The sequence below is a fragment of the Candoia aspera genome, chromosome 6 (genome assembly GCF_035149785.1).
Source record: "Candoia aspera isolate rCanAsp1 chromosome 6, rCanAsp1.hap2, whole genome shotgun sequence".
NCBI lineage: Eukaryota > Metazoa > Chordata > Lepidosauria > Squamata > Boidae > Candoia > Candoia aspera.
In genome coordinates this window covers 29,301,143-29,313,412 of record NC_086158.1, presented here as the reverse complement: position 1 = coordinate 29,313,412, position 12,270 = coordinate 29,301,143, and the positions used below count along the sequence as shown (strand labels likewise).

Below are 12,270 nucleotides of genomic sequence, written 5' to 3'. Positions count from 1 at the left end.
GAAACTCAACCATAGTGTTAAAAAAAAATATTACAAAACAAATATGCCCAGCTTCCCATCATATATATAACATTGATTACATGGCCTGTGGGTTTAGATAGGCCTTACGTTTAAAACCAAAGAAATGCAATATTACAATGTAGAATTTAATAACTTTATTTCGTTGCTTTTTTATTACTTCCACGGCTGGACATAGGATCTTTTTGTTTTTGTTTTAAGGTGTTTGTCAATTTTTGAATATCATTTTGCAAACTCTTCCCCAGCACCAAGAGTCTCTCATCCCAGTTTTCTGAGGCCAAGGGCTTTAGAAAGCAAATGCCATGACAAACTGGCTCGTCTTGAAGCTGCTACAAAACTCTTTGATGTTCTTGCGGTTGCAGACATGCAAATCAACCTAAAGCGTTTTATATTCAGAAGTAAATCCTATTAAGTCAATGAGGCATATTCCCTAATAAGTGTTAGATCCTATTAGAGCTAGGACCTAATTACATATAATATGGCCTATCTGTAAATAGAATCCTCGACATACTACAAAAATCAACATTCTTCAACTCATGCGTTCTCAAAGTGTTCCTACAATTGTAAAAAGACCTTGACACCATTCAAGTACAGAAAAGAACACAAATTGGTACAAATCTGCAGATTTTTCTTACTATGAAGAAAAGAAACTATGAAAGAAAGTTCTATATCACCTTTCTCAAGGCTTAGCTTCATGTCCCTCTAATTGTGGCACACAGATGCCCTGATATGCCCTCATCAAATTTCTATCATCTATCTATCTATCTATCTATCTGTCTGTCTGTCTGTCTGTCTGTCTGTCTGTCTGTCTATCTATCTATCTATCTATCTATCTATCTAGGGATGCGGTGGCGCTGCGGGTTAAACCGTTGAGCTGCTGAACTTGCCGATCGGAAGGTTGGCAGTTCGAATCCGCGTGACGGGGTGAGCTCCCGTTGCTAGTCCCAGCTCCTAGCAGTTCGAAAACATGCCAATGTGAATAGATTAATAGTTACCACTTCAGCGGGCAGGTAACGGCGTTCTGTTTAGTCATGCCAGCCACATGACCATGGAAGTGTCTACGGACAAACGCCGGCTCTTCGGCTTTGAAAGGGAGATGAGCACTGCCCCCTAGAGTCAGACACAACTGGACTTAATGTCAAGGGAAACCTTTACCTTTACTAACTATCTATCTATCTATCTATCTATCTATCTATCTATCTATCTATCTATCTATCAATCATTTATCTATCTATGATCTCAATCAATTTATATCACTGCCCATCTTACAAAAAGTGTCTCTTGGCAGCATACAATGGTTAATTAAAACAATAAATATATAAAAACAATCATTATTAAAAATATATTTTGTCTCATCTCCAGCCCACAGTGGAGACAATCTAAATTTCTATTTAGATGTTCCAGCTTTAAAGTAGTGTGTTCCTTCTTCTCCTAATGCAATTTTGGACATAGACCCAATCTAGGCTTCCCCTGTGATATGGTTATTGGCAGAGTCAGGAGCTGGATCTGCCTAGCTCCTGGCTGTGGGTGAGCTGGCTGCCCTCTGTGATCACCTCTCTTATTGGCCATTTTGGCTTAGCCTGCAGGCGGGATCTGCCCATGTCATGCCTGACTGGTGCTTCGGAAAGCATTATGCAACAGCCTGAAATATGACCAAGTTTAGTGCTGTTTTGAAAAAGGGCTGGACCTGTATTTAACAAACAGGAAGAGAGCCGTCCTGAGACATCACCATTCCTGTCCTGCACAGCAGGTCAGTTAACTGTAGAAAACAACTGGGTTCCACCAGTTGTGTTACTAGGCCTATTGCAGAATACCTCCCTGCCTGCAACCTGTTAGATGGGCAACTTGACAGGTGGTTAAACCTGCCATTCTGACGACCCAGCTCTATCACCTCAGCCCAGCCCACCTTACTGCACATTAAGGAGAGTGATAGATGGTGGTTTTCATGTCAGCAGGTGATACTTGGTAGGAGAGGAAATGAAAGTGGGAAAATCACTTTCCTTTACTTTTCCTGCATTAAAATTGTAAGGACAAGAATAGGACTCAGCTATTGGGACAGTGCAATTTATACTGGCATACTTTTCTGCTAGCTCAAGGGCTGGAGGACAGCAGCTGAGCACATCCAAGAAGAAACCTCAGATTTCAGGTGTGATGGATTTCAACTCCCATAATTTTTAGCCAAATTATGGGAGATGAAGTCCAACACCTTGGGAAAGAACAAGGTTGTAGAATGATAACTTACAATGAATAGCTACTGCAAGGCACCTTATTTATAAGGGCACCATTACCATGGGAAAGAGGGGCTTATCTTTTTCTACTGTACTGTTTACTAAACGAAAATCATTAAAACTTCCATTTTTCTCAAAGGGGAAAAATATACAGGGACAAACAGCAATGCTGAGGGAAGGTGGAAGTCAGTTATTTCATTCAGCCAACCTCATTTGGAATTGATCAACTGAAAGAACTGCAGAATTTTTTTCACATCATCTCTAACCTGACCATCAGGGCCAACCATAAAATATGATTTTCATATTTGATTCTCATAACCCTTTAAGAAAATGTTTAATACTGGTACAGAGGCTGCAAATTTGTTTGATAAAAGGGAATGGCTTTTTTCCTTATCTTTTTCTATGCATTATTTCTAACTAGTGATAGCTTCAGACTGCTGGCAGATGTGATAGATTGGGAGGGGTATATGGGTGAAGGAAAACGTTAAATATCTTCCTTCCATGTTGATTTTGCAGTGCAAATCTATTCAATCTGTACAGAAGACAATTTCCCTTGCCCTAGTGGGCCCTGATTTTATACAAGAAGGTTTAAATCATATAGGAACGCAGCCTTATGTAAAAAAAAAAAGTGAGAAATTCAAACATACACATAAGGGAATAAGCTTTTGTTCCTTGGGCAGTGTGTAAGCAGCTGTATGATACAGCAGAGCTTTTTTAAGATTGAAGGGAGATGTCTAACCTCAGGAGGTAGAATCTATCATTGGACTCCCACTCTGGCTATTTTGAGGTCATGGATGGAGTTGGGGATATGCTGGATCCAACCCCCTTTTTGGCCATGTCTCACACATGACAAATATTTTTTTTGGTTAGCTTGTGCAATGGTAGGATTTTCTTTTCTTTTTTCAGACAAAAAGAGCCAGGAAGTGCAATCTTCACCCTACTGGTCTGTTTCCATGGGATAATCAGAGCACTTGATTGTCAGAATAAAGGCCCTTTTGCAGAGGTACAAAGTAGTGTCCTTTGTCAAGCTCAAATCCTGGTGACTTCATGGACATGCCCATGTAATTTTCTCAGTGACAATATAAACGTGGTTTGCCATTGCCTTCTTTCTATGGGAATCCCTGGTGGTCTCCTATCCAAGCTAGTATGATGGAATGATTAAGGACTAGAACAGGGGAATGTGGGTTCTAATCCACCTTCATCCATGGAAGCCCATTAAGCACCTTTGAGCCAGTCTCTCTCTCTCTCCTCTCTCTCAACAAACTGCATCACAGAAGGGCTGTTGTGGGGATAACATGCAGGATGGTCATCAGGCTGACCTGAGCTGGAAAAAAGGGGGGCCATAAACCTAATAAATGAATGAGTCAGTTCTGATCCTGATGAGCTTTTCTGAGATCTGCAGCTCAGGGCAGCCATCTAGGAATTTGGGGCAATTTGGGGAATTGCCCCCAGGACCATGAGCAGAGGAGACCCCAGAGGCTCAGCATTTGAACAGGATTGGGAGCTTTATTCAGGACATTTGAATTAGGCAACGTATGTCAGTATTTTGTGTTTCCCACATAGTTTCATTTTCTGGGTTATTATCTAGTTATTAAGAAAGCAGCTTTGGAGAAACAGGTTCCATTTAGAAGAAAAGGGCATTTCTTTTAATTGCATCCCATGGTTTTTGCACTCTGCCTTAGTGTCCAGAGGCCTGAAATGCCTGGCTGGAGTCTCCCATGAACAATGTAGGATCCTTGCTGCTTTCTACTGCTTTTACTTCCATTATACAAGAAGTTGCTGACAAGCTCGTCATCACACTGAATTGAAATACAGATACTCTACCGTACAGGCTTCCTGTTTCTTTCAGGCCTCCTTTAAGCAGTGAACCCCCGCCTCCCGCCCCCAATCATTTACAGGCAGTCATAAGCATCCAGGGATGTTCCAACAGCGCTGCTTTGGGCTCTTGTTTTTGAAGGGCGCAATTTGCTGTTGCTCCTATCACGATCATCCCACGGCTGTCGTTTGGAGAAGTTACCGCTCTGCGGGAGTGGCAGCAACGGAATGAAACCTGCAAGAACAAACTTTCAAATACGGAGGGATCTGTAGCCTCGGATTCTATTGGAACGGCCTGAAATCCTGCCCTGTCATGCGGGGGAGCCATCCATTGGCCAGAAGAGCCAAGATTCCTTTCCGGCGACCCCGAAGGGCTTCCCTCTAAACCTCGGCTGGCAAGGTGGGCTGCCCAGCTGCAGCTGCAAAAACTTTTTCCGTCTCTCGACGGAAGCGGAGGCGGTGTAAGACCGGGAGAGCAGCGAGGCTGCCCCAAGGAGGCTTTGGGGGCAGAGGTCCCGGGGGGGCGGGGCGGCAGCCAGCTGAGCCAACCTGCTTTTGCTGCCCAGACGGCTGGCTACCCAGCCACCCTTCCGCCGCAGTAGCCCAGCGTGAAAACCAGCGCAGCGCTGGTCTTTCGGAAATAAAGGCGGAGGGAGCGGAGGGAGCAGAGAGTCGCGGAGTGGCAGGCGCGCCGTCCAATGGGAAGACACCAGGACGACCACGGGGGCCGAACGAGGGCTGGTGGCGTGGAAGCTGCAGCTCCCCAGCCATTCAGTAGAGGGGGACGCGAGCCTGCTGGGAGGGCGCTGGTGCCGCCGCCGCCGCCGCCGCTTTTTGGTTCCGACCGCGTCGACCTCCCTGCAGCCCGCTCCGCGGCTTTGGGATCTCGGGGGCCGGGCGAGAAGTGGCTCTCTTCCAGAGTCTCGATGGACTTGCGATGGAGCGTCATCGTCTGAACGCTGCGGAGCCGACGGGGGCTCCTGCCGCTGGTGCAGAGAGGCCGGCTTCTGCTCCTCTTCTTTTCCTGCAGGATCAGGGGCTTGGCGAACGTTGGGGAGCAGCAGCGATGGGCAGTCGGCACCTCGGAGAAGGGATATTCCACGACCCTTTCGCGTCGCCTTAGCGGCGGCGCTTCTCACGCCACCTCGGCCACTTCCTCGCTCGGCACCCCGAGACCCCTCATCCGTGCGGCGGGGGTAGCCAAGCTTCGCCGAGCGAGCAGGAGTTGATGGTCCTGGACTTCCCCTCAATGCACTTACTCAGGAATCGGGGGCTCCGCGACCTCTGAAAGTTTGCCCGCTCCCCCGACTCTGTCTCCGGACCTCGCCGGCCGCTTGGCTGCTGAGCGGAAAGTCCCCGGCTGCGCGGAAGGACGGAGGAACGCTAAGTCCTCGCCTGGGATGATGCATTGACTTGGTGCAGAGGAGTCGCCTTGGATCGATGCTTTTCTAGGGAAACCACTGGAGCGATGGGAGGTAGGAAGGACGGGAAGTTCTCCTGAGCCCCGACGTGCAGGCAAGTGAGCAGGAGCAGGAAGGCGGCCGTCCAGTGACGCCGGCGGGATGCCCTTCTTGCTGGGAGGAAAGTGCTGGGACATCCAGACCCACCTCCACGAATTCGCTGTTGGAAGCGTTTGCCTGTGATGTGCCCCTGTTGGCAGGGCTGGTTTCCAGTCCTGACTCCAGCTTGGCAACATGAAGGTGTTCCGCAGGAAGGCTCTGGTGCTCTGCTTGGGCTATGTGCTGCTGCTGCTGCTTACTATGCTCAACTTGTTGGACTACAAGTGGCACAAGGGGCCACAGCAGTGTAGTGGCCCTTCGCCTGCCCGGCGCACTCCCTATCCACAGCAGCTGCCTTATTATGCCTCTCAGTCCAGGTCAGACACGCGGGCCCTCTATGGGCCTTCTGTGCCCCTTGCCCGCAAGCGGCAGCTGGTCTATGTTTTCACCACTTGGCGTTCAGGCTCGTCCTTCTTTGGGGAGCTCTTCAACCAGAACCCAGAGGTCTTCTTTCTTTATGAGCCTGTGTGGCATGTGTGGCAGAAGTTGTACCCAGGAGATGCTGTTTCCCTGCAAGGTGCAGCTCGCGACATGTTGAGCTCCCTCTACCGCTGTGACCTCTCTGTCTTCCAGCTCTACAGCACTGCAGGAGCAGGGAAGAATCTCACCACCTTGGGTATCTTTGGTGCAGCCACCAACAAGGTAATCTGCTCCTCACCCCTCTGCCCAGCATACCACAAGCAAACTGTGGGCATGGTGGATGACAAGTTGTGCAAGAAGTGCCCACCACGTCAGCTCAGTCTTTTGCAGGAGGAGTGCCTCAGGTACCACACTCTAGTCATCAAAGGTGTACGGGTCTTTGACATTGCAGTTTTAGCACCACTCATCCAAGACCCGTTCCTGGCTCTCAAAGTTATCCACCTGGTCAGGGACCCCCGGGCTGTGGCTAGTTCCAGGATCAAATCCCGTCATGGGCTCATCCGTGAGAGCTTACAGGTGGTGAGGAGCAGGGACCCCCGCATCCATCGAGTGCCATTCCTGGATGCAGGCCACAAGCTGAACAGCAAGAAGGAAGGGGGAGGTGGCTCAGACTACCATGCCTTAGGAGCTATGGAAGTGATCTGTGGCAGCATGGCAAAGACTTTGCAAACGGCTTTGCACCCACCTGAGTGGCTGAAGGGGAATTATATGGCTGTCCGGTATGAGGACCTGGTTGTGGACCCCATCAAGACTTTACGGCAGGTCTATGGATTTGTCAACTTAGTGGTGAGCCCAGAGATGGAAAAGTTTGCCCTCAATATGACGAGTGGACCTGGATACTCTTCCAAACCTTTTGTGGTCTCTGCCAGAAATGCTAGCCAGGCAGTTAATGCCTGGAGGACCGCATTGAGCTTTCATCAGATTAAGCAAGTGGAAGAGTTTTGCCACCAGCCCATGGCCATCCTAGGCTATGAGAAAGCCAGTAGCCCAGAAGAAGTAAAGGACCTTAGCAAAACCTTGCTCAGGAAGCCAAGACTGTGAAAAGGATGTGTGCCTTTCGACAGATAGGGACCTACAGAGAGAGCCATCTACAACCTTCCAGTTACATTGGCGTAAGAGAGGAAGAATGCAAAATACAGCTTTTTCTTAAAGACATGTTGTTCATTTGCTTCTCCAGAGGCTACTGAAAATTACACACATGGACATTTTTGCATTGCTTAGCTATTATAATTTAAACACACACAGTGACTTTAGTAAGTATTTGTAAAGACTTTTTTTCCCTCCAGAAGTTCAAGGCACATGATTTAGTATGTACCAGAATCTTTACATACTTCTTGTTGTGATAGTAATCATGAGGGCTTTGCACATTTGTGGTAGGGTTGAGTGGCATCTGAGGTAAGGAACTAATCTGAAAAGCAAGATTCAGAGGACTGAACTTTTGTATAAATGTTTAAATGTAATGAAGAAATCAATAAAAGATGCTCATTTTACAGTGACTTGATTGTACATGTATATATGCATATATTGATGATGCTTATAATGAAAGCCCTTTAGATGTACTGCTGATTGTCAGAAGAATGCTGCTTTCACTTTCTTGAGAGCAGCTAAATGGCGTCTTGTTTTTACTGTCCATATGAAAGGTAAAAAATTGATAAGCAGCATTACAAAGTATCTGTAAATGGAAAGAAATAGTTTCCCATTCAGAAAGATCTGGGTTGAAAAACATTACTTAAAACAATAATTTTACATCCTTATGTCCTTATGCCACTCTGCAGCAAAAATTATAGTGTTTGGTGGTACCTTAAAGGACAACCAATTTATTATGGCATAAACTTTTTATCAGATTCCTGAACTGTTACCCTGTTAAAACTTTACACTGTAAACAGGGAGGTCAAGAGGGAAATGGTATGGAGTATGGACACAACTGAACGGATTAAAAAAAATGTGTTACTTACTGTGCTACTTACCTAAGTAATAGTGGCCATTCTCAAAAGGATTGTTAAGGAAAACACAAGGCAGTCTTGCTATAATTAGCAAGTTGTTAAGTTTGGGAACTACTGTACATTCAAAGTATGCAAGTATACATATTTCAAATATGTTATGAATATAAATAAATGGAAACAGCCATGCATTTATTTCTGGCAAAGCATTGTTAGAGAAATATAAAAAGGAAGCTGAGTGTCAAGCAGTATGCCAGAATGATAGCATTAACACAGTGCAGTGAAACATTTTTTTCTTCCTTGTGATCAAAAACCTTAGTCTTCAGTAAGAATTTAGGGTGAGGCCTCACCCACTGGACTTTTAACACACAACAGTCTTGTATTTGATAAACTTTTATATGTTTAGTGCTTTATTGTTGCTGTAGAAGCCTTGGCTTGGAAAACCTAAAATTATGTGTTTTTATGGCAAGATTATGGTGCTATGTCACTATTCTCCCAAGTTTTTTTTTCTTTTTAAACAAAATAATTTGTAGCAAGTTCTGGTTGCAGTTCCGGGGTTTAACTGGATCTTACTGGTTTTCTTTCTAAATCAATGAGAGAATGAATCAAGCATGCTGCGGAATTCCAGGAGTTGAAGTCCACACATCTTCAAGTTGCCAAGTTTGAAAAACACTGTTCTAGAACCTCAGGCAACCCCCGCCCACCTAGTATTACAGCTTAATGCTAATGCATTCATAGCAGAATAGTTGCTGCTGAGAAGTGAATGCTATCTAAGGCTCCAGTTCTGTGTTGGCTTAGGGATAAGGTTCATTGAACTCAGTAAATTTAAGATTTGGCAATAAATTAATTAGTATACTTCACTGAGAAAGCAGAAGATTCACTTCAGTACTGATAATGTTTTAATGATCTTCCTGTTCTAACATTGAATATAGCTCATGAGCAGTTGTTAAGCAAGATTACATGCCAGGAGCACTCATTTTCTCTCTGTGTGTGTATAGAAAGCTTGGAAACTTTGAAAATGGCTCTGGGGATCCCCAGTAGTGGATTAAAGAATTAATTATCAACAACATGTATCTTAATTGGATTGTCCTAACAGCAAAACTAAATGATACTGCATCAGAATTTTAGATTTGAATTAAAGGGTATTCCAGGCTTAGTATCTTGGGCTGTTTGCCATGGTTCATTTGAATTCCATCCTTGAAGGCAATGCTTGCTTTTAGAGGTTTAAAATTGCTATTATTGAGGAGTAAAGATTGTGGAAGTCAGTGGAATTTAACCCTGTGTAGACCTAGAATTGCCTGTATTATTTTTTCCCCTCTCCTCATTTGCTATTTCATTAAGTGCCTTCTTCTGAAGCCTGTGTCCTATTCTCCAGATGTTTTAATTAGGGAGGTGAGCTACTTCTGCTGAAATTGTAATTCAGTTTTTTTTTTCTAGGAAAATAGATGCAGACTGCTCTGCCAAGGACAGGAGCTTTCTGATCTTGCTGAGTTAAGAGTTAGTGTTCAAATGGGTTCTCAGGCTTTGTTCTGCCTGCAGCTCCAGTGCTTAGGTCCATACCTCACCCATCTCTCTTTGTCAGGAGTAGGTACTAAAATTCAAAGGTCAACCTTATTCTATAGACCAGTGTTTCTCAACCTTGGCAATTTGAAGAGGTGTGGACTTCAACTCACAGAATTCTAGGAGCTGAAATTCACACCTCTTCAAGTTGCCAAGGTGGAGAAACACTGCTACAGACTATGCAAAAGACATTGTCAATAACTCTAATCTAAATTTTTGACATGTATTCTCAATTGTTGAAGACAACCAGACGTCTGACTGTAACATTTTATTACTGGACCTTGGTGAATGAAGAAAACTAAATGAGAGAAGTTATTTATGCAAATGATCTTGGGAGGGGCAAGGATAGGACCTAGTCAATCTGCACTTTAGCCTGGGCAGTATTGGGCACTTCACCACAAGGCCTCTGCACCAGTTTGAAATAAGCTGAGAACTTTTGTGATCCTATGACTTTGCTGGTGTTCCAGAATTGAATCTCTTTATTTCAGTTCAAATGGTGTATGTGAAATTGCAGTACATTGCACTCAGTGTTTTTGCATACTACCAGACAAATGCATACAATATGAAGAAAGGATATAGGTGGTAGTTGCAAGCTATTTTCCTTTTGTATGAAGTGAGTATAGGACTCTGGGTCTTTGCTGTTTTTTGTTTCAGCACTGTAAAATCAGTGGGGGAAAAAACAACCTTCAAACTTCTATTGAGGAATTGAAGAATAGAAACAAGGGCAGTGAGGATGTGCCCATTGAGAAGCAGCATTCCCCCAAAGCCTTAGCTGCTTACAAAAGGACCAGCAGAGATAAGATCAAGTAGTCCTCTCTTGGACCGTTGTTCCATAACTTGAATCTTGTGCCCATTTACATTTTTGTTGATGTTGGAGAGCCATGAAACCCCAGAGGCATTGACAGTCAGTCACAATGTTTGTTCAGGTTTGTATGAGAGCATTGCAGCATCTTGTATTATAGAGGAAACATTCTGCTGGTTCTACTATTATCTCAATGAACTTCTGTGCAATCAACATGGACAAAAGAGCTGTTACAGGTTTGTATCATGTGACCTGATGCATTGAATGAATAACCAGATTTCCAAAGGAAGGCCTGGGAAAGCCTGTATAATTGTTTTAGTGCATGTGTTGTCTCCTTGATATTGTTGTCCACACTGCACATTATCCCGCTAATCAAATGTTCTTTCTCACTATTGAATAAGTGATGGAGACTTTTGTAAGTGCTTCAGAAACCTAGAAAATCTGTTTAGCCAAAGGCCAGAGTGATTAAAAGGCATATTAGAGAAAGAGAATAATATGTATGTATAGTGATGGCTCTATGGACCTTCTCCAGGTCTTTGTAAACTGTGTCTATCTTCGTATAATTTGCTTTCTCCCTCCAACAAAATCTGATACAAAGGCTTGGAATTTTCACATGTGATTGGATGTGCTGCCCATCCTAGCATTTTAGTAACTGAAAGATGCTAGAAGCTTCCATTTCTTCATTAAGCGGGCTTGCCAATATTTTTGACTTTTTTCTTCTAAGTTCCAATGGATGACCTCCTCAATTTGAACTCCCTTGTACAGTGTGGTTCCCAATATCTGAAAGTCCTAGGTAAAGGTAAAGGTTTCCCTTGATGTAAAGTCCAGTCGTGTCCGACTCTAGGGGGCGGTGCTCATCTCCGTTTCTAAGCCTTAGAGCCGGCGTTGTCCATAGGACACTTCCGGGTCATGTGGCCAGCATGACGACATGGAACACCGTTACCTTCCCACCGAAGCGGTACCTATTGATCTACTCACATTTGCATGTTTTCGAACTGCTAGGTGAGCAGGAGCTGGGATTAACAACGGAAGCTCACCCCGCCGCGCGGTTTCGAACCGCCGACCTTCCGATTGACAGCTCAGCGGTTTAACCCGCAGCGCCACCGCGTCCCATAGGACTGAAAGTCCTATGCCCTAGCAAACTAGGCTTAAACATACCTCTATAGCGCTGAATGGTTTGAGTACTTTAATTACAGGCTTTGGTTTCCTTTCTGCTGACCATATCAACAGGGAAGCCTTCCATATGACATGATGCATGTTGTGTTATAAGATTATTACATTTGCATTCAGTTCTAGCCTCTTATTACAGAATGTTATGTGGGAACTTTTTTCTTCATGGTTTCAGACAAAAGGAAGCTGCTACTTAGAACATAGGAAAAATACCAGCCAGAAATGTTTCTGTCCTTGGAGCACAGAAGAACGTTTCCTCCAAGCAAAGAATGAGTTTCTTTAATCTCTGCTTTGATCACCAAGGAAAAGGAGAGTTCTAATTGTCAGAGCAGAATCTGAACTCAGGAATTACATGTTAAAGGGCATTTATTCCTTTTTCCTTGTAAAGAAAAGAACATTTGGCCAGCCTAGAACTCTCTCACTTCAACCCTCCCTTGTAACTCCTGGGCAGTCTATGGAAATTTCCATTCCTGCACCAGAGTTAAAATACTGAAGTTCATTCCAGGTCCTGAAATGGGAGATAGATGCAAAAACAGCTTCATTCAAAAATGATTTTTGTATGGCATTTAAGCTGTTTTACTGGAGATCATAGTCCTCCCATACACTCTTCTAGTTCACTTTAGGGGTTCTGACCCCCAGCCAGATCACAATATTGCTCCACCTTCCCCAAACTGAACTCCAAATGTTTTATTTATTTATTTATTTATTTATTTCAAATTTTGTTACTGCCTATCTCCCCCAAGAGGGACTACATTAGA

General features: G+C 44.4%; 1 protein-coding gene across 1 annotated transcript; it reads left to right on the top strand.

The window, feature by feature from the left end:
- Positions 1 to 4,886: 4,886 nt before the first annotated feature.
- CHST2 (carbohydrate sulfotransferase 2) lies at positions 4,887 to 7,536 on the top strand. The gene has a single exon (XM_063306632.1). The coding sequence runs from the start codon at positions 5,756 to 5,758 to the stop codon at positions 7,079 to 7,081; it is 1,326 nt and encodes a 441-aa protein (XP_063162702.1). The 5' UTR covers positions 4,887 to 5,755; the 3' UTR covers positions 7,082 to 7,536.
- The last annotated feature ends 4,734 nt before the right edge of the window (positions 7,537 to 12,270 follow it).